Consider the following 27,682-nt stretch of genomic DNA (forward strand, 5'->3'; position numbering starts at 1 on the left):
TGCGTTGGACAAAATTCGCTATGTTAGTAATTTTGTTTTTGTAATCTATTTGAAGTTATTGGTAATAACTCTGTGTCGTAATATGTATTAGAAAAAGATGATTGATGTTTAAGTGGTGTATTGTTTTTATATTTTTTTTAGTGATACCCAATAATTTTAATTTTAATAATTTTCTAAAAATGTTGGATGTTATATAAAATATATTGATTTAATACATGGATTTTTTCAATCATAACGCAAATAGGCGGTGGATTACAATTCTTAGATGGATATAAACAGTGTTAAGACTTATCTAGATAAATTATCCAGATAATTGTTTTTTATATTTTATCTTATCTAGATAAATTATCCAGATAATTGTGTTTTATCTTTTATCTTATCTAGATAAATTATCCAGATAATTGTTTTTTTATCTTTTATCTTATCTAGATAAATAAATATAAGTTATCTAAGTATTTATTTTAGTTAAAAATTTAACTTATCTAGATAAATTTACAAGATAAATTTTTTGGAGAAAATTAGCTAGATCTGTTCAAAAATGTTTTATTTTTGTTCTCATTATCTGAGGCACAACTTGTACGTAAAATAACATCCAGGGCTAAAAATATATGACGTTATTCTAAAAAGACTATAAATTCCTATTTAGTACTTATTACCTTTAAGTAATTAATATTCTGTATTCGGTTAATAATATATAAAATAATATACTAATTCATTTATGTAACTAGCCTATATTAGTATATTACTGTCGCAACAAATATGTCAAATTCCCAGAATTTTATAAATATTTTTAAACTATAATTAAAATACGAATAATAGAACAGATTGCAAGTTATAACTTATAACCACCGCCGTCCCAAACAAAATTCCATAAAATATAATATTATTCATTAAGAAATAAAGATAAACCAGCAGTCTATTCTTTCTGTATTTGCAATGCGTCTGAAATTAATGACAATTGATAAGTCTGACGAGCAATACATGAGATGCTGTTTATATATTTCGGGTTTTATGTTTTTATATTATCAATCTATGGACTATAAACAATCTCTAAACCAATTTTAATTGCACATGGCTTATAATAATAATTAACATTATTTCGTATACACAAATACACAATACTCGTAAATATCTTTTAAATGTTGTTAATTAATAATAATAATAATAATAGTACGTGACATGAAAAGTGGCCGGTGACCCCACTACCAGCCCGGCAAGAATGGCCGCTAGCCATGGGTTTTCTTGTGTGTGTATTATTTTATGTATTTACATGACGGTATATAATTTTTTTAAATTAGTTGTTCTAATTATAATTTCTAAAATTATCTGTTATTTAAATATTTAGATAATTATCTAGATAAAATATTTTATCTTTTATCTTTTTGTTAGATGAATTTGATTTGTTTATCTTTTATCTGTATCTTAGATAAAATTTAGTGTTGTTATCTTTATCTTTAACTAGATGATTTTTTTGTTATCTGTTCCTAACACTGGATATAACCCAGATAAATCGCCTTTTACTGTAAAAAGTTGAATCGCAAAAATGTATGTACTTAGCCAGTTACAATAGTAGATCATCAACTCATAATTGAATTACCTAATTCTGAATTAAAAATTCAACAACTGAAAAAACGACTAAGTAAAGGTATAATATTTTTAATCAATTTTAACTCAACAATAATATTCTTAGATATTATGATTATACATATATTATTATGCAGCTACATCACTAATAACACTTATATTAGAATATTATTATTACTAGATATCTATCGCTACATTTGAATTCTTTCCACAGTGCTCTAAACTGGTTACAAAATATCTCATTCGTTATCAATATTGGCTTTCAAGTGAAATCCAAACCTCGTTATATCTTCTTCTGACAGTCGCGCCGATCCATCTTATATAATATCTTCTTCGTTGTGTATATATACCTGATAATAATTCTATATAACCAGTAAAAGATTATGTTTTGATGGTGGTCAATGTTTGATGATTTTATGACAAATATTTTTATAAGGGGTGCTTTTAGCCCGTCTTAAATAGATATTATGTTTCAGTAATATGATATTTAAAAATGACTTCAGCTCCACGGTTTCCGTCTCCTACCGAAACAGATATACGATAAACGTGTCCGTCTGCATAGGGTCGGCAACCGAAAACACAAAATAGGTTATAACATAATAATGTCCTATTGTAGGTTGAACGTCATAATCATCTCTATTTATTTTCTAAAATGTAACACGGACTCTTGTTTTAAACATCGTGATCAAATATAATATATTATGCAAAGATAACATGTCACTAGATTATTCCGAGACAACATTAAAAAAAATATAGGTTTATTTTACATTCAACCTACATATTTTAATCTCGTATAAAAGATAATATGACGGTGTACTTATAGGTAACTAATTAATTATAAGCTGTATTAATTATTTATATACCAATCACATTTTGCATTTTATGTATCTTATATTTTTAATAGGTAAATATGGTGGTAATGATCGTAAAGTATAATTTCACCGTTACCTACTCAATAAAATATTATTGGTATTCAAATTATAAATTTATCGTTTAAATTATAACTATGACTTATATTGTTATCCATTCCATGGACCTATAATAATGCGTAGCTACATAAAATACGAAGTGTTGCATGTATATTTGTGCTCTTCTCAGCGGACATTTGTGTATTCAAGTATTCACGTGATGTTAAATTCACTTGTGATGGTTTATCGTTAAAATTAGGTTTAGGAAAAACAAAACAAACACGGGGGATGTCACTCTGCCGTGTAATAGATGTCAAATACTCAAATGACGTACCTGATAATTCAGTAAGTAACTGTACAGATGTTGAGATGTGTTAAGTTTAATGATAAGTCGTAACAGATACAAAAATATTTCGGGCAGAAACAGTCTGCTGCAATTATTTCTAGTGATATTTTATTATACTCTTATATTAGTAATTTAATTATGCAGTGGTTATGTTATTGGTTGAACTAATGTACCGTAGATCGGTGGGATTATGTTTGGCGTAACCTTAAATTAATCTAAATATTTTTAAAATTTCAAGATATGTAGAGGTAAAAAGTGTATAGTTCCTATACGAACACAATTGTTTGTAATACAATATAATCACGGAAATTATTATTTTTAGTTGAAATATCTAATTTAGAAAAATGTTGACATAAAATATGAAAATATTTATAAGATATTTATCATAATATAAAACCAATACATTCATTGTTCCAATCAGAATCTAAATAATAATTCGACCACGTTCCCTCGTCGTCTCCATAAAAGTACTCTAAAAACATATTATAGGACCATAACATACTCAACAATATTATATTACACGATGATCACAATGTTGACAGCGAATGTGTATTGTTTATCTTGGGTGTCATATAGGTTTTGCTGTCTTGAAAATAAATGTTTATATTATAGTATTGTCCCGACAACTTATGATAACTTAAATCTCAATAACTTAAAAACGTCAGTAACTCAATTTTTTTTGTGGTTTCTTAAAGTGTTTGAACTCGAAAAATATACAAGAAGAAATTATTTTTACTTCCCTTTAGATTCGAGTTATCAAAACTCGACTTTAATAGTCAGTTGTTTGTGTGGATATACTGCTGTTATGCAACAAACGATTAATGACATTGACTTAAAATTATGTATTTGTCGTTTTGATAAGATTTTCAACAGTCGACGAGACGTCGTCGTCTCGGCGGCACCTATACTAATCGTGTACATGTAAAGTTATTGTATTATTTCGGTTGGTGAATGTACGTCTCAAAAGTGTACCTATAGGAGTATAAACGTGGTTCAATGGCATAATTAGAGGAAGGAGAGCGGATGAAAAGGAACGGATAATGTATAGCTGCGCCTGGGGCCCCTGCACGGTCATTAACTCAAGTCGGTGAGTTTTAAGTATATTATCAACTTTAAAAAATATTAATTTAGAACACTCCACGTACCGGAGAATCAGCTAAACAAAACAAAATTACCTCCCACTTTAGCTCGTCAGTCAGAAATTCGGTAATATTTTATAATATATAATATTTATATATATTCCTACACATTAATTCCGGTAAATATACTGGAATGACGCCATTTCAGTGAGTTGCGGCGAGGCGATGATACCTTGAGTGCATAGCAGCTGCCACCAAGACGATATTATATAGGTACGCACTTGAACGTGGTAAACGACGCAGAGAATCTCTTTGACTAATTAGATTTCATGGCAATGATGATGGTGGCGACTAAGTCTAGTTCGCTGAAACACCACAATCCCTATAACATTGCACTTGACGTTTCGCAAAGGATTAATGAACCAGTGGACAAACAAATTTGATGACTATGTGTGTGTGTTTTGCAAAATCGTGTGCTGACTGTGCTTTTAATTTATGTCACGTTACTTAAACTTTGATTTAGACTTGATTTTATTCTGTTTTATGAGTTAATGGTAACTATTAAAAGATAAATATTATATATTTGAAAAAAATACTATTTTAAACGTTCGGTCGTCCGAAATGAAGATTTAAATTGACCACATCAATTATAGAGAATATTTACTTTGAACGTTTTTATTTATTTTTATTTGCAGCATTAGTTTATTTTATCATATTAGCATAATTATTTCTAATAATTATATTTGATGTATCATGATTATAAATGACAGCATTATATTGTATAAGGCAATTTATGTGATTTCTGACCGGATATTTGATTGGATAATATGTTTTAATTGACGCACTGATATGATCACCGAAAGCTCAAATTATTCAAATCAAGTTCAACATTTCATTGTGTTTATATAGGTAATAGGTATCTATTCGAATTACACAAACACACATACAATATGTAATCGTAAAATATTATAAATTGCGTAAACCTATGCGCAAAAGTCAAACCTATATGAAGTTATTATTCTCGTAGTTTCTGACACTAAATAAATTTGATGGCACCAAATAAATCAAATATACAAATGTTGTTGTAAATTATTGTTATTGTAAATCCCCCTACCATGTCTCATGGTGTAATCAAATTAAAATTGTTTGCTTTCTGTGTTATTGTCCTGTTTAGATAAAATTTTAGTTTAATTATTGCAGGTATATAATTTCATAATATTTTTATTCGTCATCGCCCATCACATGTGCACTACTGCTGTTTTTATTCATAATTTATTAATTAATAAAATTGTTTTTAGATGAAGCCACGTCATTCACCCTTATTTGTTGTCTTCGTCCGACAAACGTATTAATACATTGTTATAACAGATTAAAAAAGGATTATATTTAAAAAATTTATATTTTAAATAATTTTGTATGAATGTAAATAATGAACAATTTACGAATCCAGTCTAACTATAAGATATAAATTACATTTTATTTTAAACATTTTTCAATTTTTTTCATTACAATAACGATACGCAAACGGCCTGTAAAAAAGGTTTTTGCTACAATAGCGATGATCAAACGTCCTACACGACATACGCTTAACGGGATAGAGTACTGATATTTTGTTATCTCTGTCTTTCATACGTCCAACACACTATAGACTACACATTTTACGTCCATCAGTGCGATAAATGTAGTGGAGCGATGAATATTATAAAACAAATTTGAATCCTGCGTGAAGTATGAGATCGACAAGGCTATTTTTTTTAAATTTCACTACCGATGAATTCTAAAAAATGTATTTGAAAGTTTGAACATTTTTTTCTTTAAATTTAACTGAAAAAAAATGGCCTGTTCAATATTATTTCCCCTTCTGGCAAAATGCATTTAAATTTGTATAATAGTTATAACTAGATCGATAGTATACTGATGGATGCCATACAAATAGTTTTAACTTTATGGTACACATGTAACAGACAGTGAACACATATATTGGTCCACTTAATGTTTATCATTGAAATATTATTATTAATACTCTAATGCAATACGTTATTGGTTTTCTAGTGACTTGACGGTATTATTATGAGCACATATACGCGATCGTTATTGTGAAACTTCTGACTGCCGTTTGAAAGGTTTTCAATGTAAACAGAAATTACTAAATTATTATCTTTATTTGATTATGTTTTTTATTCGTTGCATTGAACGTTGTGTTGTTTGATCATATAATATAGACATCGAATAACACCTACATAGTAAAACACAATACTATTATCATACGCTTACACAAACGCTGGCATAATTTGTCGGTGTAACCATAGCTGAATATATGTATATTAGAGTTTAATATGATATTATATATTATTTTATAAAAAGCCATAAAGGGATGTTTGAAAATCTGAAATGGGCTAATCCCAAGGCGAAATAGTTTTATTTGCTTGTTTTGGTGTATATTTATGTAGAATGTATATTGTATTATATTCCCCAGACATCTCTTTTCGTTTGTATTCGCGTCAAACATTATAATAATATGTGTTTGTATAAAAAGCCTTTGATACGATAAATCTTTAATTGGCAGCAACTCGGAACAGGCAGCGATGCAGCCGTTTGAATGCCGATCATTAATTATACATTTAATAGTGAACATTTATAAAAACCAATTTACCGACGGGCTGCGGATAAATGGACGTACGTGGATTTATAATACAAAAGCTGGTATCTGATATTTTTAACGTAGGCAACTAAACTTCGTTTTTCATCTAAATCGCATTTAAAATGTACCCACCTTCGTTTTTTTATCCGTACGAAAAAAAAGTTCCATACATGTAGAACAATAACATGGTTACATTGCTACAATAATAATGTTCTAAAATTTTTTTGTGATTCTGTTTAACGCTCGATGTCGACGATTTGGTGTACACAATGTTGATATGCGTGTAAACGTGCATACACATTATATTATTGAACCTATATGCGATAAATCACATTGGCATTAATCTGATCGATTCAATGTGAGAACTATAAATGTATTATTATTAATTATTAAGTATTATTATAACTGTTTTAGTCCAGAATTTTATGTTTCAAATGTCCATGTATTAGCCACTAGGCATAGGTATTTATTATATTACCTAAATTAAAAGAGTTAAAAATAAGTCTTGAATAATGTTGTTATTTATTTTATTCCTTAAATCTGTAATAAATATTATATATAAGGTAATTCACCAAGTAGGCTCACCCCTTTATTTCTTCAGTAATGCAGTTACATAAAATCAGATTTTTTGAATTTTTAAATATATTTTTAGACCATATTTTAAAAATCTTGTGATTTTGTACTACTTAAGGAGTGTCTTGCGGAGATACAAACATCTGTTTTATTCAGTGGATAATTGTTCTGAACAATTTGACGTATCAGAATATAAATTCGTACAAGTAGTTTTTGAGTTATTTCACCTAGTGTTCTAAAAGTAAAGGACCATGGTAATTAGGTTTATAAGATATGGCGATTATGGTCATTTGAAAATTCCTGGACAAAACGATCTTTTGAGAAACAAATCCGTAACAATGGGTCTACCACAGTGCTTAGTTATTAAACTTTTATATTTAAAATATAAAACCACAACAAAAGACTCGTAAGTGTACTTACTAATGAAGTTTTTCTTATTTAAATTTCGTTTTGGAACTGAATTAGATTTTAGTTGATAACCAGCGGTTTATTTACAGTTAGTTACCATCGTTCCGTCGGAACTTTTAAATTGAACGATTATCGAACAAGAAGTTGCATCATTATTATTACTCTTAAAATGGGACAGGCTGAAAAGCTTTCTATACGACCGAGATTCACCGCGCCCAATTTATTTCCGACCATTATATCGTTGACAATTCTAGTGATTCAGAGTATTTCCGTAAAATACGTTTTTCTATCCCGTAATTGACTCAATCCATAAAACTCGTAACCTTCCCCTTCTGACAACCACATAAAAACTCGTCTGTCTGTTTCTCCTTCGCTCGAGGTCTAGGACAAAAATATCATAAGACAACCGAATTAAAAAAAAACCATTGAATCGAAAATATCATAAATGAGTTTCAGACTAGGTATACGCTACCATTTAGTGTATAATAAATAATAATAATATGTTATATTATCGACTGTTTCCCTGAAAAAGTAATTCATTGTCACGGTATCCTGTCACATGATATGTGACTTAATTGTTTTCAATTCAAACGTCAATCAACAGTATTTTGTGAAGTCAGAATTTAAAAAATGTGTATTTTGTTGTTCCGTCAAGTAAGCTAAAGAAAAAAAAATTCCAGGCAAGTTCTCAATGACACTCCTTTTAAAAGATTAAACTAAAACCAATTCAAAAACTTTTAATCTGAAACTACAAACATCAAAATGAGCCCGGAACTACAACCCAAGGACCCAAACAAATAACAAATGCTTGTGACCTCGATGCATTCTCCAGACTCCTGTCGGATGACACTCACGAATACCCTTACGATGACAAGTAATATATTGCACACAAACTTTATTTTGTACCTATTCCATTTTGTTATCCTTTATTTAATTTTACTAAAAAAATACACTTTTAATTAATATCACAATATAACTGCGATCGGTAGTATTAATGATATTTTAGTACTATATAATATAATAGTTCTACTAAATTAAAAGCATGCTATACAACGTACGGTTGATTGTTGACACATTTTCAATTTCATGAATAGGTTATAAAAAATCCGAAAAATCATCAGCTCATCATATCTTTATCAGACTACAAATATTTATTTAATATCAACTTAAACTCAATATCAGAATGACATTTTCCATTTAACACCGTATGCGTCGAATGGAGTCACAGTGAGATACTAAAACCACGTCAACTATAATATTATTGTGATTGTGCATGGCAGCGAAACTACAATTTGTTTCTCGTATAATATACGTTTCATTCGACTATTATATTATAAAATGTCGATTTTATAGTAATATAATATTATCATTTCAATAGGATTGTTGCATAATTCTACTCACGTGACTTTCGGTGGAGGGAATCCGTATACGTCGCACGGCAACAACAGATGGTCGCCCTGTTTCACCAAGTGGACGGTAAAGTCGTTGGATTTCGACCAAGGTGCCATGGTCCGGTTACTCTCTGCGAATCGAAATGAGTGTGTAAAAAATAAACATACATATATAGTATAATATACAATAGTATAGACACAAATAACATAAATATATAACAATAATAATACAGAACGACTCGTGCGCCATCGTTTAGTGCAAAATTAATTACTCAGCGGTTTTAATTAAAATTTCCGTTAAATTATGCGCTCGGCTTTGCCGCCGCCGCCCCTTGCCACCGATCTTCACCCCCTCCCCCCAACACAAACCATCAACGCATAATAATACGTTAACAGCGGCAGTGGCGGTCATGTACCATATACGCATATTATACATTTATATATATGTGTGTGTGCGTGTGTGTAAATGTATATAATATAATATATGTACGACGATTTCGCCAATGTCGCTCAGAGGGATTTAGAAATTAAAAAAAAAAACAAAACAAAAAAAAAAAAAAAAACAAAATATATTTTTATGCGTAAAGTCACCGCACTCGCGTTGGTTATTTTGCACCAGCACTCTGCTGTTTTTGTACACACACACACACACACGCATATTATTATTATAAACGCATTTACGGAGCATTTTCAACGGATTTTTTATTCGGTTTTTAATTTTTTTTCCCCCTCCATTCGTATTATAATAATATACACACATACATTTACGACGCTCGTGAAATCGTCCGTGCACACCGCCGTCGCCGCAATCGTGTGTGATTTAATAATTATTGTCCTCTCGCCGCCCGGAGTTCATTAAAAACAATATTTTTTCCGCAGCAGCATAGGATTTTATATTATATACCTACCGTTGCCGGGAGTCGTCGTTCTGAAATCTTTTTAGTATCATTACTATCGTATTTGAAAGACTATAAGATTTTTAACCGTTTCTTCGAAATAAAAATAATAATGATATCACAATTACGATAATATGATAAAACGGATTCATCGTCAACGACGGCGATCACTCTACAAGTTCAAACATAATATTATGAAAAATTATCATTTTTTTTTCCCAACGCTAACACAAAAATTATTAATCTTATTATACCTATAGGTATACAGTATAATTATGTAGTCGCGATCGAAACAGTAGCTGACAACCCGATTGAGACTTTTTGAAAAATTCCACGTGAATTAATCGCAATGTTAACAACGATTTAAAACTGGCCAAGAGATTCCCAACTATAGAAAGTGTGTGTCAACTACAATAATAATAGGTGTAAACACGGTACCTATACTTTTGTCAAACTATCACCTATACCTAGTATAGGTGTGGCAGTTTTCGTAATTCTATATTGAGTAATTATTTTTTATTAGCACTTTATGAACTATAATTTTTTTTTGTGTGTGTTCATAATAATATTTTTATGGTTTAGCCTATAATCTGGTATTTGGCTTTGATTTAAATAACTATATTACCTATACATTTTTTTTTCGTATTTAGGTACAGTAAACTATTATGAGACTATTAGTTAAAGGGTTTGATTTTTTTGCAATAACTTCAAATTGAATTGGAGTTATTCCAACTATAATCATGGGTAGTACATATATTGCATGGGATAGGTTTACTGAAATCAAACAATATGTACAGAGCTACACAAAACCCTATACAATCAGAATTATTACAATGAATGTCACGTGACTATCAAACGCATAATCTATTTTTATCTATTCCATGTTTTACGGCCGTAACACACTAGTAGCTTTTGACTTAAAAAAAAATCCTAAAATGTCTATTAAACCAGAAATAAAAATATCAAACGAAAAAATTGTGTAAATAATAAGATTCTATATCGTAGTGTAAGTTATTTTTTAACATATTTTTATAACAATATAGTTAATATAAATTGTATTCATTGTTATATGTTCTTAGTGGATCGATTAATTATTTCGCACAAAATATGTATCTTTTTTTAGTATCTAAAGAGATATTTTTATAGTAGAAAATGCTTATCTAGGTAACTTAATTCCCAGGAAAGTGAATCTAAGTAGTATTTTGAGAGGTTAAAAGTAAATAATATAACATAATAATTTTTTTTTGTGGAGGAGAAATAAGAAAAAATTACTCAAAACTGGTTTTTAATAAAAAGTGTTCTGCTATTTTATTGTTATTCAAAAATGAATAGTCGTAGAAACATGGAATTTGCACCAATTTTGTTTATGTATTCTAATTGTACCTATAAACCTACTTGGTTTAAGTTTCAAAACATTTTAAATATTTGTGTTATTTATAGACATTTATAAATTTCAATTTTTTTTATCTTTTTTTCTATAATTGTAAATTAAAAACTTTCCTTATAAGTTGTTATTGAAATTACAAAAAAAATTGAGCGTAAATCTACACAAAATTTGTGAGCGTTCGCATTTAAAATTTTAACAAAATCGCAAAAATTTGAATATTATTATATACTTTGTTGCTAAAAATTCTTAAAATGTTTAAAATCTATACCAAAGATTTAAAAATGTAATACAATGTTCCACATAAATTGTTCTGTTGGAATTTATACTATATAATTAAAACTCATAGTCACCATTTGTGTTTTTAATAACTGTTTGAAATTCACATTTTGACAAAATTCAATAAAATCACGGAAATATGCAAATTATTTTGAAGTCAATAATGTATAACATTATGTAAAATTTGTATAGCTATATGACTTGGGCATGTAATACAAGGTTCCTCAAAAATAGTTTAAACAGAAATCTAAAATCTAAAAATCTCCTATATGCAGAATAACGATCATCGTTATTTTGTTGTAATTCATAAATATTCACCGAGACTTGAAATGTATATGTGTTATGTATATTATTTTATTTTATATAATACACAATTACATTTTTTAAAAATGTAGTTTAATTTTATGTTATTGACTACATTATACATATCGTAAACATATTCACACCGTTTTATGGCAAGTTTTGTATCGAATCAAAAGTCAATAACAATAATATATATATATCATATAAATGTATACTGTAAAAAATAATATATTTAATTTTTTCTAGAAAAAAAACTAATTTACTATTCAACGACCCGCTAAGTATAAAAAAGAGTGTTCCTTAAAATACACATATAAGTAAAATATATGTGAAATGCCTTGAAAATTACAAGAAGTTACAAGATTCACGAAAAAATCTTGATAAAGTATATCAAATTTGTAGTTAAATAATGAAGTTTGAAAATACAATAATCTGTATGGAAATTCTACGTAGAAGTGTATGGTGTAGTTTTAAACAATATCAACATAATAACAAAATAATGTTTTGTAATGAGATTAAATTATGTAATAAAAATATTTCCATAAACGTTTTAATATTTTGATAAATTTAGTGCTGATCTTTAAAATGATCCTGTAAACGTTTTTTGTGAAATCTTCACCATTTTTTAAGCTAGAATTTCTGATCTCTCAGTAATATTTAAAATGTCCCCATATTATGTATTCACACCAATAAGGTTTTTCTAATTATTTTCCTATTTATTACTATAACTGTATCAAAGAGTCATGGATTGTTTAATTTATATGTACCTATATAAATTATATATTATATTTTATTTATAAATATATTCATAGATCTGATTATTGAATAAATTTCAAATTTAGTTGAAACGATAATGTTGACTAATTAATTATTATGTAAGTTTTGTAGTGAATTTTATGGACACGTGTAAGAAGTTATAGTGACGATTAATACTAAAAATATTATTATAATTGAAAAAATTACACTATGAATCCTTGCAAGTCATTAAGAATTAAAAATGTGCACATAGTATTTGTATATAGATAAAGATAGGTATGACAATATTCTGCCAAAAATAACCTTAGATATTCACTACTTTGCACGTAGGTAGTTATTTAAGCAACACACAATCATAAACTGTGCGTACTTACAATATTAGGCATATGAATAAATAACTAAAATACTTCAAAAGCATAATTCTTTTAACAGCTTCCAATTCAAAATATTAAAATATTTTTGGCAAATTCGTTAAAATTGGCATTAAAGTGAATCGATACCTTGCATATCTACTACCGTGATCAGATCATAGTCATTACTATTTGAGTTCATTTCACACCACCATTTTTTTTTTATTTCAATGTTTCAATGTTATAGTTAATCAGTTTATAGAATAAAATATAAATAATAATTTAAAAACTAAAAAATAATAAATATTATTATAACATACTAAAAATAACAGTTATTATATTATTATAATAGGTATGTTAAATTAATATTGGAATTGTTTTTATTGGTCTAGTTCGATTACTTATATTTTATTTTATTTTCGATGTAAAGTTTGTACGCAAAATAATGTATTTTTTAATATTTATTAAATCCACCGCCAGTAGACCATTCCTACGTTGATTGTGAGTGGATACAGCTGTCGAATATTTTTCGATTGATATTGACATTTATAAATCATCAATCTTGATATAATATAATGAAAAAAAAATGTTATCTATAAATAGTCAGTTATCGAAGTGTCATGTTCAAAATATATTTATATTTATTTTTATTTATGTATTTTTCTGTAGTGTTATTAATTGTACATTTCGAGAATAATATTTATTCATCTTAAACTTGTCGAACACGCTTTAATAAAATAAAATAAAACTTAACCTAACCATGGATCAAACAGATTGTTTTTGAAACCTTATGTTTAATTGTTATATTTCACCGTTTGTAGTAAGACGTATTATATTTACCACTCAATTGTAAAACTATTATGGTCTGCCTGGTTATTCTTGGAAAGAGTAAAGGAAAAACAATACAATATTATAAAAAAATAATGTATAATACGTTGATCCGTTAACGATTAATTTATTGTATTGTAGTCCGTATTATAATCATTTTATATTTTAAATAATATATTATAAACAGCACAGGAATATATAAAAATAATATATCGATTTCAAATGTACATAAAAAGAGTTGTGTCATAATAATAATATAGTGTTGTATAATATCGTTCAGTTTGTTTCTGAAACTGTGGAAAGAAATATTATTTTCAAGTATGGGCTTTGATTTATTAATTTAATTCTGGTTTTTCAAACGTTTATAATTATCAAGGATTTATTAGACGGATATTAGGAAATTAATCTACGCAAATATATATAATCAGCTGAATTAATTGATTAAAATATAAATTACGTTTGCATTTTGTGTTGTTGTTAGTCAAACTTTAATTTTATTGCCAGTAGTAAAAACTTGATTCATGACAATGAGCTGTACAAATATACAGCCACTTGAACCAAACGTCGCAAGGAACATTAAAATTAGCTCTTGAGTAATACCAATACAACATTCATTATTATGTGCTCTGAAAGTTCTTTTATCGTATCGTAAACAAACTAAATTAAATTCTCTGAATGGTTTTTTTTACCACCGTTATAATATTATTTTATAGCCACTGAGAGCTTTTGGCGACTACTATACAAATTGGCAAATGCAGAATTACAAATACGTTAACCAAGCAAAAGAGAATATAATTATTATAAGTGGTTGTGACATTCTTAAATCATATTCCAGGCCCTGATAAACATGGCCCGGAAGCAATACAGTACCTAGGTATAAAAAAAACTTTCGTGATGAATATTAGATAATAATAATAATGTCTCAAGTTTGTCGCGGCTCAAAAGTGCTATTTATTTATATTATTTTTTTTCATTTTTATTCCATGTGGTTCTCGAAACCGGAATCGTCACACTGTTTATATTAGTACGTAAAATACTCAGACAGATGTGTTGTGGTAAGCATACAATTACAGACGTTCGTCGTTAGCTAAACGAATAAAAAAAGAGCACCGTGGTATACGCGGTATATACCTACGTATTTATTTCATTTCAAAGCTTTGTCGGGAAAGCATCTCGTCTCGGTGGCGTGTTTTAAATGTTTGCCACTCAAAGAGAAATCTCCATTTTGTTTATGGTGTATATTTTTGTTTATTTTTATTATTGTTATGAAATATTTCACACGTTTTGGATTTGGATATTGCTGTCACTCTATTTTGACGGCACACTATGATACGTCTAGACAGTGGTCGGGGCACTAAAATTAAAAACTAAATGATAAATACTATCCCTACTACACAGGCAGGTATTATTTGTATTATTATAGATGTGATTATTGAAACGTCTATTATATTTAACAAAGGTAAAAAAATGTCTGTATGCATGAAATGCGCATTCCACCCCATATATATACATTAAAATCTCTCATTCCGCATAAACAATTTTAACATTTTAAATTCCGACCGGAATTCAAAAATGTATGAACACATAAAAAGCAAGCGGTAAAGTTAAATCGACCAAATTGCTGTCGACGGTGAAAGCAAATCGCAATATTCGTATATTGTATTATATTATATTATAGACAATGCACGATGGTGCGTTGTTCAAAAACCATCTTGCCAACTGGCACACCTTTGTTATAATAATGTATAAAATATCGAATCGAATACCTCAACGGTCGAACGAATATAGATGGTATGTGTTTTAATCAAAATAACTGACATAAATCTGAAAAATTGAAATCGTTATTTTTTTATAATAATTGTATCCCCTTCCCGATTTTTGCTAAACTTAAAACGGTGTCAGTTATTTGATTTCAAAATATCAACCAATGCAGGTAATAAATGTGATATTATATTGTATTAGGTGATTATAATATGTACTTAATCAACATTTTGAATTCCTTTAGAGATTCTTTATCTTTATTACCTCTTCATTTGAGTACCTAAACGAATCAACTATTATAAAATAGGACCTATACGGTACATTAATATATTAATATAATATTTTGAAGAAATAAGAGTTTAGTCTAATTATAATTTAGCCTACGTTCCTCTAGGTATAATCTTCAAGGGTTTTATTAAAAATAATTACTTCCCCGTGGTACTGCATGACTGCAGTAAAGTTGTAGTAGGTGCCATATAGTTGTATGAACAATAACTATAATATTAATATGACTAACAATTCGACCGTAATTATAAACTTATTATTATAATAGCACAGTCAAGATTATTAATTATTAGAGACAGATAGTTTTTATCATTGTTATGACTTATGAGTTATGACTGTTTCTCGGTTCACCTCTGTCACAAATGCGTAACTAAGTTTCTGGCCATTCGTTATTTCGTTCATAATTTTTTTCTATTTTTAATGTCTCGCTGACTTCACAGCTACTTATCGATTCAGTTGTCACGTGATCTTGAACGCGTTTAATTCAAGTCAAGTCGGCGTGTCGGTAAGGTGGAAATCCTCACATGACAATAATCGTCGGGCTGCCAGGGAAACCGGAACGAGTCCCGCACAAACATATATACATTATGTATACCGTTGAACGAGACAAATTGAATTGTGTGTTGGAGGTTACGCGCGAGTGTTGTACCTACGTATATTATAGGTGAAACTCCCGAGGGGAATATTTCGCTCCGAGTGGCTAATACGCGAAATAATTTACTTCCAGTCAACCGCCGTGAAAGTCACATTGGCGAAATAATAATAGTACAAAAAAAAAAAAAAATACTGGAAACGGAATGAAATAAAATAAAAAAAAAGGAGGAAAGTAACCGCCGTGATACGCGTCCGGGAAACGTTTTTCGCGGTGGCGGCGGCGGCGGCGACGTGCACGGCTGCGTGGATGTTTGTGAAATATTGCTTTTTGTTGTTGGCCGCAAATTAACGAGCGGATAAGGTTCGGTGGAAATTTTTTTCCTTAAAAACACGGCGCTCGCACCGTTAAAGGTTTTTCGCGTTTTACGAGCCATTACTTTATTTTATATATATATGTGTGTGTGTTTTTTTTTTCGACATAAAACAACGTGTTCGAGAAAACCAACTTTGTTAAGACACGGCGCGCGTAAAAGGAGAAAACGGACAAAGAACGAATTCGCTTACCGAAATAAATTCTGCCAAACGTGCTGCTCTCCTGAGTGAATCCCGTCAGTTTGTTTACTATGCGGCACGTGTAGCTGTGCCTCAAGTCGTTCTCGTCCACGTTCGCTATACGCAATTGGCCGGTTTTCGGTATCATGATAATTTTCGAATCTGAAATTGCAAAAAGTACACAGTCGTTATAAACATACTACAATTATTGTCGATCACAACAACACTGCATGTACAACGTAGGTCCGTTACACAATATTGTATGGGTACCGATGTTGTAAAATTCTCATACCTGTCATATTATTATTATTATCATTGTATTGTTATTAAATGTTATAATCTGTTTAGTTTTGATATATATATATATATATATTTTAACTGCCCGCCTATTTAGTCTGATCAACTGAAAAAGTGTATACCTGATTCAATGAATAAATATCAATGGGAAACATTATAATATTAAGCTTTTAGTATTTAAGGATTATGTATATTTACGTTCGGATATTATCCACAACCGCGTATATTCTTGTTTCAATTACAATGAATTATAATAATTGGATTAATCAACATAGATTAATGTGCATTAAAAATGGAAATAAATACTGAGGATTAACCGAGTTTTACGGAAAAAATAACGTTGGTCTTTCGTTAATTATGTTTAAAAACAAAAAATTGAAACTAAGAAAGAAACGAAGCAAACAGTTTAATAAATTAAAAAGTGAACTTTTTCGAACTAATTTACAATTTAAATGTAAATGAAAATAATATTTCATTTATTTAACTTAAAATTTTTTTAAAGAAAATACTGGAGCAATACTTAATTTCTATAAGTTGCACAACTTTAATATTGCGTGATACGCTTATCTATATTATTGACTCAAAAATTAGTTTGTTTATTTTTTGAACACAACACTTTGCTCTACTATTAAATTGATGATACACCTATATAAGTATGTTTTTTTGCCAATTTATATGCAATTAAGAATCGTATAAGCATTTTAAAAATGTAATTAAAAAGAAACGATATATTAATTATATATATATATTATTAACCATAATTAAAATCATAATATACCTATCATATTTCTGAATATTGTTATAGTTACCTACAATAGAATGGTAGCAGTACTTTATTATTTCAGCGATTGAACTATTATTAGATTATAAATATTTTGGTAACCAGTATTTCAATTTCGAAATTGCATTTTCAAACGTAGGTACGTCTCGCCATGGTGGTAAGACTACCACTATGAAATTTTTTACATGTTACATTTAGTACGCCATGTGTGTGAATTTGTATAAACATTTTCCCAAATTTGTATGACTGTGATACTGACGTTATAAATAAATTAAAGAGGGTGAGCTGGTATACTATATCACTTGACCACCCCAAACGAATTTTGGAATTTCCTACTGCAATTCGTTTTTACGCCATTTGTATGAATTTGAGTGACAGACAAGCAGAGCCTGGCGAGACATCTCAACTGCCCACCCTCTTTAATTAATGTATTACTTAAGTACCTATCATAGTCATACAAATGTGGGAAATGTTCATACAAATGGTGTACTAAAGGTAATATATTATAAAAATGATATTCAATATGTGGTGGGCCGATGTACGTAATTTGTAATACGTTTGGCAATAGGAAAAGTATTTTTCATAGTTTTTACTGTCATATTTTGGCGCACACATTTCATCTTTCATTATCTTCCTAAGACATCGTGTGTCATGAATATATTATATTGTTATTATCTTTCTACAATTTGGTTTTACTCCATCGAAAATGTTATGCAAACTGATCTATTCCTCAAGATAAAACAAACATATTAATATATTATTATAACAAATAAATAATATTATAATATTATAAAGGTTTATAGTATAACTGAATTGTCTATGGGTATAATTCCTAGAATTAGTTCTCCTAACTTTACTTAATATGTATCTCTGAGACACCTGATGATTAGATGATTGCACTAAAAATATTGTTATTTTAAGTTTTTAATTAATTAATAATGATAACAATATTAAATATTATTTATTTGATTATATTTTTACAAATATTATAAGGTATAACAATTATAACTTCAAATCAGTCAAATCAGAAAATAATATAGTGACATAAGCACTTTATTTTATATACATTGATTACACAATTTATAATTTTATATATACCTTCGTTATTTTTTCTTTTTATATATTAATTTGATACATTTTTATACTCCAATTAAAACATAGGTACTTATTTTAAAATTTTAAACCTATGTTTAAATGAAAACTATGCTCTATTTCATAAACGAACTATGTTTTCTTCAAAATGTTAAACGTAAATTAACTCAAATTCAAATTTAATGTATAAATTTATAAAGTTTAGTATGATTACAAATACTTTTTTTTTCAACGTACCTATATTATCATATTGAATTATAAAATAAGTAAAAAAAAATACATTTCTTCAGATTTTACGATACAGGTCTCACTTTTAATTTAATAAATAATACCATTTTTATACAAAATATAAGACGAGGAGGAATATAAAAGGCTCCTTTTTAATTCTTTATTAAATAAAATAACCCATTGACGAGATTCACCGAGCTTAAAATCAAACAGCTAATGGAAAACAGAAAAAGATATTACAAACTACAGACACATAATAATATTTAGTGTATTTCTAGAAACGTAAACATATTGTGAATTGCTGTGAACTCTGAAGATGTTGAAAACAATATATTAGGTTTTTATGTAATTTTTATCAAGCTAATGTTTTTTGATGTAATGAAAAAAGATGGGCTTGTGTATAATTGAATATCAACTTAATGTTGTTTATTTTATTACCTAGCCATCGTTTTAATTATTCAATTATCTAGGGCAACAATAATTTCTAGCAAATAATAATTCATTCCCGAGATTTAAAATACAAATTAATGATTCGTATATCTAAATGGTTAAAAAATAACTTAATGATCAGTAAATTGACAATGAGTAAATGTGGTTATGACAACAAAGTATTTCAACTTGAATTTTAAATGAAATATAATTTATCATTATAGTTTTAAAAATTGCGAATTTCTCCAACAAAATGATAGGTTACACTATTTTCTCGACGTCGGTTATTTGTGACACATTCTCGCTTATTCAAATATTGATCTTCTGTTAAATATTTTATACTTCATCTAAATTCTAAATGATTATTTATATTTATTTACTATACTGAATTGGGCAGAAAACTGTGTCAAAAAAATATTCATTTATAAAATTGTATTATAGATTTAGGCGGATCGGATGATTTGTTTCCCATGGAGGTAACCTTTATCTAACACGATTTCCATGAAAATGAAAATATAGCTTATATAAGGATTTTCCAATTTTCGTCGGATCAAAGTTCAATATATACACACGATTTCCGTTAAATTGAGCATAACACGTAATCGAACTGGAAAACATTTAAAACTTCAACAAAAAGTATAGACATTATTTTAAGACCTTCTACGTATTTTTCGCCATGTGTTTATTCGTTAGAAACCATCGAAAATAATTTTATTAGCGTCAATATTACATTTTAAATAGAGTAAACATATATCCAATATTGTTTACTAATTCAAACTGTTTTTCGCTTAAAATTTCACTACCTATAATGCAAGTTAATAATAGTATCGAAGCATCTAAAGTATATGAACCTTACCACATCAATCCACATGGGAAATCTGTAGTTTTTGGTAAAAACTTAACCATTTTTAGGCATTTGTAAGACGAACAACTCCACAATTGGTATAAAACTAAGATACAACGAGACCGTCTATTCGAATTTATTATTATTTTAAAGAATTATTGATAGCATCTTTAATTTTAAAATTACGAATTCGGCATGAATGACAATGAATAATCCTGATTTTATTTTGCGTCATTGTTTTCATCAAACTCATTGAGATATCAGCTACGTAAATCATTTGCAACCATTAATGGATATTACAGACACAGTTATGTGAAGACACTGGGTTACTAGTATCATTCGTTTCTGTGATTTTTGTGAGTTAAAACGTGTATGTACAACGTGTGGCTTTAAGTACGTGGTTTTGGGAATACGTGACCTTACAAAATCGTACGAGATATGCCTCCAGCGTATCGATGTAATGGTTTTTCCATTTTTCATTCGTCAACTAGCACCCGTTATATGAAGTGTTATCGTGGCCACGTTTTATGAGTCGTCAGGTTTGACGATGGATTTCCGTATTGTCACGACTTAAGCATAAAAATATATTATATACTATTATGTTTGGTATTTGGTCTGTTTGGTAATATATTTCATTCTAATATAAAATGGAATCCTTCACAAATATAGTACATTACATTATAAGCTACGATATACATAATTATTGGTATGAACTAAAATAAATACTTGCTATCCATACAATTTCCAACACCCCTTTTCAACTAAAATGTGATAGGTAAACAGTTTCCATTTATTTTTTGGAACTTGTACCTGATAATGCAACAGCGGGTTTCCTTTAACCCGTGTTTTCAAAAGATAACACAATATTTTTACCTAACTCAAAGTACTTATACAAATATATAAAATATAAGCGTTTGTCTGTTTGTCAGGGATAATCTGCAAAACAGCTGATCCGAATTTAATGGGATTTTTACAGACGGGTAGAGAATTTTGTTAGAAGGGATCCAGCCTACTTTTTATCCTGAAAATGTTACCCGAACACGGACGGGACAATCTAAATTGTATTTAAAAACAGAAACAAACCAATAACCAAACCCTGTGTGAACTCAGCATTATGTCTGTTTTTTGTGTACGATTTGGTGTGAAGTATCTGCGACAGCAGAATTCCGAAATTCATAATCAGTTCTAATGAACAATGGAATCTCGAATCCAAAATCAACGTGTGCCAAACAGTCGTACCAGATACATGAGTATTTAGTGTTAACAGTTGAGGTAAAAACACTTTTTTCATAACATTTAGCACTACTGCATTAGTTAAAATAGAATTTTCGTCTTTAGATTTTTATTATAGCTCAATAATCTGAGTGAAAAAATATTACAATAATTACCTATTATACGTAATAATACCATAGTAGGTACTTGAGTGTATAATTGTTGATTTTGTCATTACTAGTTTATGGTAGTTCTAATGGCGTACACGATACAATAATGACATAATATGCATGTCTATTACAATAATATTATGTTTTTACTAAACCTTAGAAAAATAACACCAATTTTTCTATTATATTATTAAATTTAAACAGATTTTATCTTGATAATTTAACAATAAGTGTAAACTACTATTATATTCAAATCATGACGTGTTGTACCTTTAAAAATATATTCAATACCTGCAGCATTAAATAAATAATGTATTATACAGATAAATAGGAAATTTATCCACGATTGTCCGATGATAGTAACTGTTTTTTTTTTATTTTTATATTTTTGTATTAGGTCTATGAAAATTCATTGATCAATATAGAGATCTACAAATGATTAAAACGTATGAATACTTTTTGGTTTACCTGAGTTTAGAATGAAACATTGAACATTTTTGTTTACTTATGAACTGATTTTCATTTATCGTGCGTTTTAACTTTAGACAGATAGCAGGTATAGGAGAAACACGGTGAAACATGATCAGTGTTGAGTTTTTCTAGATAAATATTCTTTTATCTTTTATCTTATTTAGATAAATAGAGAATATTAATTTACACAGTTATCTAAGATAAAAATCACCGTTATCTAGATAAATTTATCCAGATAATTAAATTTATTAAACGGATTTTATTTATTATAATTTATAGGCAGACAATTAAGTTATTTATTAAGTAGGTAGTATTTACTAATAATTATCGATATTTTCAATAATATACTATTAAGTTATTCTATATTGCTACGAACGGAGAGTGCCATAATCCAATATAAAAAAAATTATCCGATAATTTATCTAGATAAATAAATAATTTAGTTATCTTTATTTTTATCAAGATAACATTATTATAATTTATCTTTATCTTTATCTAGATACAATTATATTTATCTCGGCTCAACACTGAACATGATCATTCATTATTATGAAAAAAAGACCAGAATGTAGGAAACTCACCTATCTCCCACGAAGGGAATATGTTGAAGACGCCGTCTTGCACCCACGAAGTGATCGCAACCGATTCGGGTAAAACATGATTCTCATTGTAGCTGACCCCTGGTATGTGACAATTGAAGACTGCCACGTTACCGGGCATGGTCACTGTGTCTCGTACGATGGGTTCAAAGTTCCTTATCACCTCTATAACACAAACAATGTCTATCAGTTATTTTAGATTCATGGCGTATTTGTAGTCGATACTTAAGAATAAGTATTATTTAAGCTAATTTTGATAGTTAAAAAAAATTAAAAATGTCTGATAGTAATTAAACGCAATGCTTAAGGTAGGTCTCGACCGACCTTAAAAACAAGTAATACATTTAAGTCTCGTTAATGAATTTAATTTGAATCATAAGTATAACTCAGGCAATATTTATTCTTAAACTTTGACTATGAATACGGCTCTTAATAATTGCGAACAATACTCTGTTCACGGAGAGAATATGGCATACAAGAAACGGGTCGTACCCTGCCACAATCACCCAAATCCCTCTCCCCGTCTCCGGTCGTATGCATTAAGTAACTGTATTATGTTCTCAGTGAATGAAGCACATACCCACTAATACTAAGATAGTGTAACAGGAGAAACTGACAAATTTAATTTACAAACTAATATGTTATACGTTTTGTTTAAATAAATACTTAAGTACAAATAATGCTCAGCATCATACATTATTTGTATGTAATAACTAATTGACTATTTTTTTGATTATTGATTGAAACAAAAGTTTTTAAATAACTAAATTTGTTAGTTATGTCTTTAATACCATGTAAATGTAAATACTGGCTGAACGAACACTGCTCACGACATTGTGTATGCGTTAACTTAAGGTAAGTACCTATTTGATTTTCAATCATATTTATATTCAATAATATTATATTATGAACAAAAACTGATTTAACGGTAAAAATTGTCATTTCATACAGTTATTATAATTTGAAGAGCACAAGTTTCTATTGAAGCGCAGTTTGATTTTTATTCAATGTTGAGATATTTATGTGTATATATGCTTATGATATTATGATTCACGGCGATGTTATAATATTGTTATTATTGTTATTATTGTGTTTGATTTTAAGTCTTATTAGTTGTGTTATTGTGTTTCCCGTGGTTATACGTTGCAGGAAACGACTATTGCAAATATTTTTTTTCCAAACGTAAGTACAACGTTACACACTTGATCATGTCGTACAACCAAATAATGGCGGTACACCTAATAATATAGTTTATACTCGAATTGGATTCTATAAACGGCGTTTTTCACTCGAACACGTACGTGTCACTAAATAAATAAATTGTGTGCTTTAATATTATTTGATTTATATTTTATTTTTTTTATAACATATATTATACATGTTTGATATTAATATTAATATAAAACGTGACGACTCTAGGGACTTTGGAAAACGACGATTTAAACCATTTAAAGTGTTAACGCTTGACAACACGATACACGCACTAAAAGGTAGGGCGAAGAGTGCAACAAGAATTTCCTTGAGCAAAATATTTCCCCATACTCGTTTATCACGTAAAATGTCTTCTAACAATCTCATTTTTTGGCACCAACGCACGTATAAGATCGAGTGCTCTTGGAAAACACGGTCGGCGAGCCATTATTTTTCAACAAAATATTTTTACGGTTTATATAAAAAATCACCTAGTTACGTTTATATTTTTAGATATTTTTCTCAATTTTGTACGTTTCAATCAAGTAATTTTACTCTAGATTTTTAGGTGAATAATATAAATAAAGAATAACAACATAATAATCTATAATCTAATATTGTATTTGGTGGTCACTGTTCGCCCTAAAATCTAATGTCCCTACAATAAAAATAAGAAGATTATGCTGGTATGAATGTGTTGTTATTCAAATCAATTAAAACAAAAAGACGATTAGATACATATCAATACTAAATAGCGGTTTATACCGTTTTTATTATGATAAAGTGGGTAATACCTTGGAGGAAACTAATGTCCTAACATACGTCTATCCACTACCCCAACCTGCACGCATGCCAATTTACCAGCAAAACATCACTCGGTACCTAATGAAGATAATATGATATACTATTGTTACAAAAATTCGTCTACAAGAAAAACAACTTTTTGCTGAAACAGAAAGGAACAAATAGCGTATCCATTAAGTTATAGTATTATTGTTGACCAACGACTATAATGTCATCGTCACACAACACCACGAAGTAAAATAATATCATAATATCTACTGTAGAATAATAAGAATCCGAGTAGAAATTGGCGATTCGTTTCCAACTTAAATCGAATTAACCAAACCCGATTTGGCAGAACTACGTTATATTTTGTGTGTGTGTGTGTGTGTGTCAGAGTGTCAGAGTGTCTGGAAAACGCGAATTGGACGTGTCAAGAAACTGCGGTAAATCACTATGGATGAACCGTATATCTTGTAATCGAATTGTAACCGCGTGTTTTTGTCTCACCTTTATAAAACACGTATTTAGAACGGAGAATATATTATTATTGACATGAGATACCTATTTGGCTACAAAACGGTCTTCGAGGTGTATAATATTATCCAATATTATAGTCACAGTATTTGTAATTCTATTATCATAATATGTGTCTATCGTATCAAAGTTTATTTCGTGTCCCCATCGTAAGCCATACGTTTGCAATATATGATAATCTATTTTTACTTTTTCCACATTTAAATTGTTTACAGATTTCACCGAAGTAGAAACACACTTGCTGTGAATAGAATATATTATGATGAAGGATATTGTTAATTACATAATTGTATGTAAAAGTTGCGAATTACAATGAATTAACATTAATACTGAGTGCTAATGGAGAATGTACTTATATTATAATATAAAATTATAATATTCACAGAAAACCACGATTATTGATGATAGTAAAGTTTTCAAAATTATTATAAAACAGATTACTGTGAATAATTAGAGTAGTATAATTTTTTGGATTAGAGCTTTTAAAACCCCGTTTTTTTATATTTAATAAAATAACTAAATTTTGTTCAATTAACAAAAAATTGTTCGCACATAATAATTGTATTTTACATGGGGTGTTAAAATATCATTTTAAATATTCCAAATTGATTTTTGGTGTTTTTATTTTTGTAAAGAATTTTTTTTTCAAACGTTTATATATTACAAATATTTATTTTTTCTCCAAAAGTCTTAAAAGTTTTAAATATTGTTTGATTAATATTTATACAGTAATATGATCATGGAACATGGTCGTATTTAATTTTTAGATTTTTAATTAGGTATATAAATTTAAATAAAAGTAATACTATAGTATAAATCATAAATGGGAAAATTACTGTGGAGACAATAAAAAAAAAACGATATTTATGATTAAATAAGGTTTTCATTTTACCTTATAATATAATGATAAGTGATAATAACATGTAAAATTAATCGATATTCAACTAAAAATAAGCAGGCTGTACAAATGTTGTAATTTTCAATGAATAATTTTGCACGAAGCAAACTTAAATTAGCTTTTTGAAACAGTTAACACTTGCTAATCAACTTTATCTGGTATATCGGTTGTGCACTTGTTGTTATTTTGTTATGTATAAAATTCATATAATTTAAACTATAAGCGTGCTACAAAGTGCATTTGAGATTTTCCTTTGGCATCGCGTGTGAACAATTGTTTGAGTGAATTTAATAAATATTATTCTCATCGGCAACATAATATTACTATCCATCATTAATATATGTTTTGACAGGTTGTAAAATTTGTCAGAAATTCAATTATAAGTATAAATTATTTGCAATATTTGTGTAGCTACCAACGTTGATAATACAGTACGGCGAAATGAATAACAACTTTTTTATAATTGTATTTACAAGTCAAGAAATAAGCTCCACACCCATACGAAACATTTTCACCGTAATACAGAGTATCAAAATAGGTATTTATGTGTCTTATCCATATTGTTGATAATACTACACTACATATTGTTAAGTGTTAAATACAATAACATATAACATGAATAATATTATTAGATTCTGAACGGAACGACGAATGTATTGATTTTACACTAACGTGTGTTTATTTTTTTTTTTGGTTTATAAACGATAAGTAGATATTATAATACTTTGATTTTCAATTTCAGTATATTTTCAAGTGGGAAAGTGAATTTAGTTGGTACTTTGTAAAAGTCAAAATTGAAAGTACATAGTACTTTTTAAAAGCGAGGAGGAAAACAAAAAAAAAAAAAATAAGGGAAAACAGAAATGTTTATGCAAAACCAATTTTGGTAAAATTGATTTTGATTGTTTGGTATCGGTATAACTAAAAAAAAAAACCATACATCCATGAAATTTTATAAAATTGTAAATTACTATAGCTGACCTCGTGCACTTCGTTTCCTGTTAAGAATGCCAAATCTATTGAATCAGAAAAAGTAAACTTTGTTCAATTCGTTGTTTTATAATCGGTGTAATGGTGTTCAAGACTTAAAAATTTCCATCGATAACCTTTAATATCAAAATACTTGTGCAAGCACCACATTAAAATGGGAATTTTGGAAAATGCTTTCTTAGTTCACACTTGCGTGGTGGTACAAAAACTAAATGACTTTGCTACGATGTATTTAAGTCACA

The 27,682-nt window shown here is 28.6% G+C and overlaps 1 protein-coding gene across 3 annotated transcripts in view; it reads right to left on the reverse strand.

The window, feature by feature from the left end:
* Positions 1–27,682, reverse strand: part of LOC132935546 (cell adhesion molecule Dscam2-like) — a 320,534-nt gene that overhangs the window by 158,477 nt on the left and 134,375 nt on the right. For all 3 annotated transcript variants that reach the window (XM_061002141.1, XM_061002142.1, XM_061002140.1), the window contains exons 4-6: positions 23,024–23,206; positions 16,931–17,080; positions 8,941–9,061 (exon numbers count right to left, since the gene is read on the reverse strand). In XM_061002141.1, coding sequence (XP_060858124.1) covers positions 8,941–9,061; positions 16,931–17,080; positions 23,024–23,206 — 454 coding nt within the window. The remainder of the gene's footprint in view (positions 1–8,940; positions 9,062–16,930; positions 17,081–23,023; positions 23,207–27,682) is intronic.

This window comes from Metopolophium dirhodum, chromosome 1 (genome assembly GCF_019925205.1).
Source record: "Metopolophium dirhodum isolate CAU chromosome 1, ASM1992520v1, whole genome shotgun sequence".
NCBI lineage: Eukaryota > Metazoa > Arthropoda > Insecta > Hemiptera > Aphididae > Metopolophium > Metopolophium dirhodum.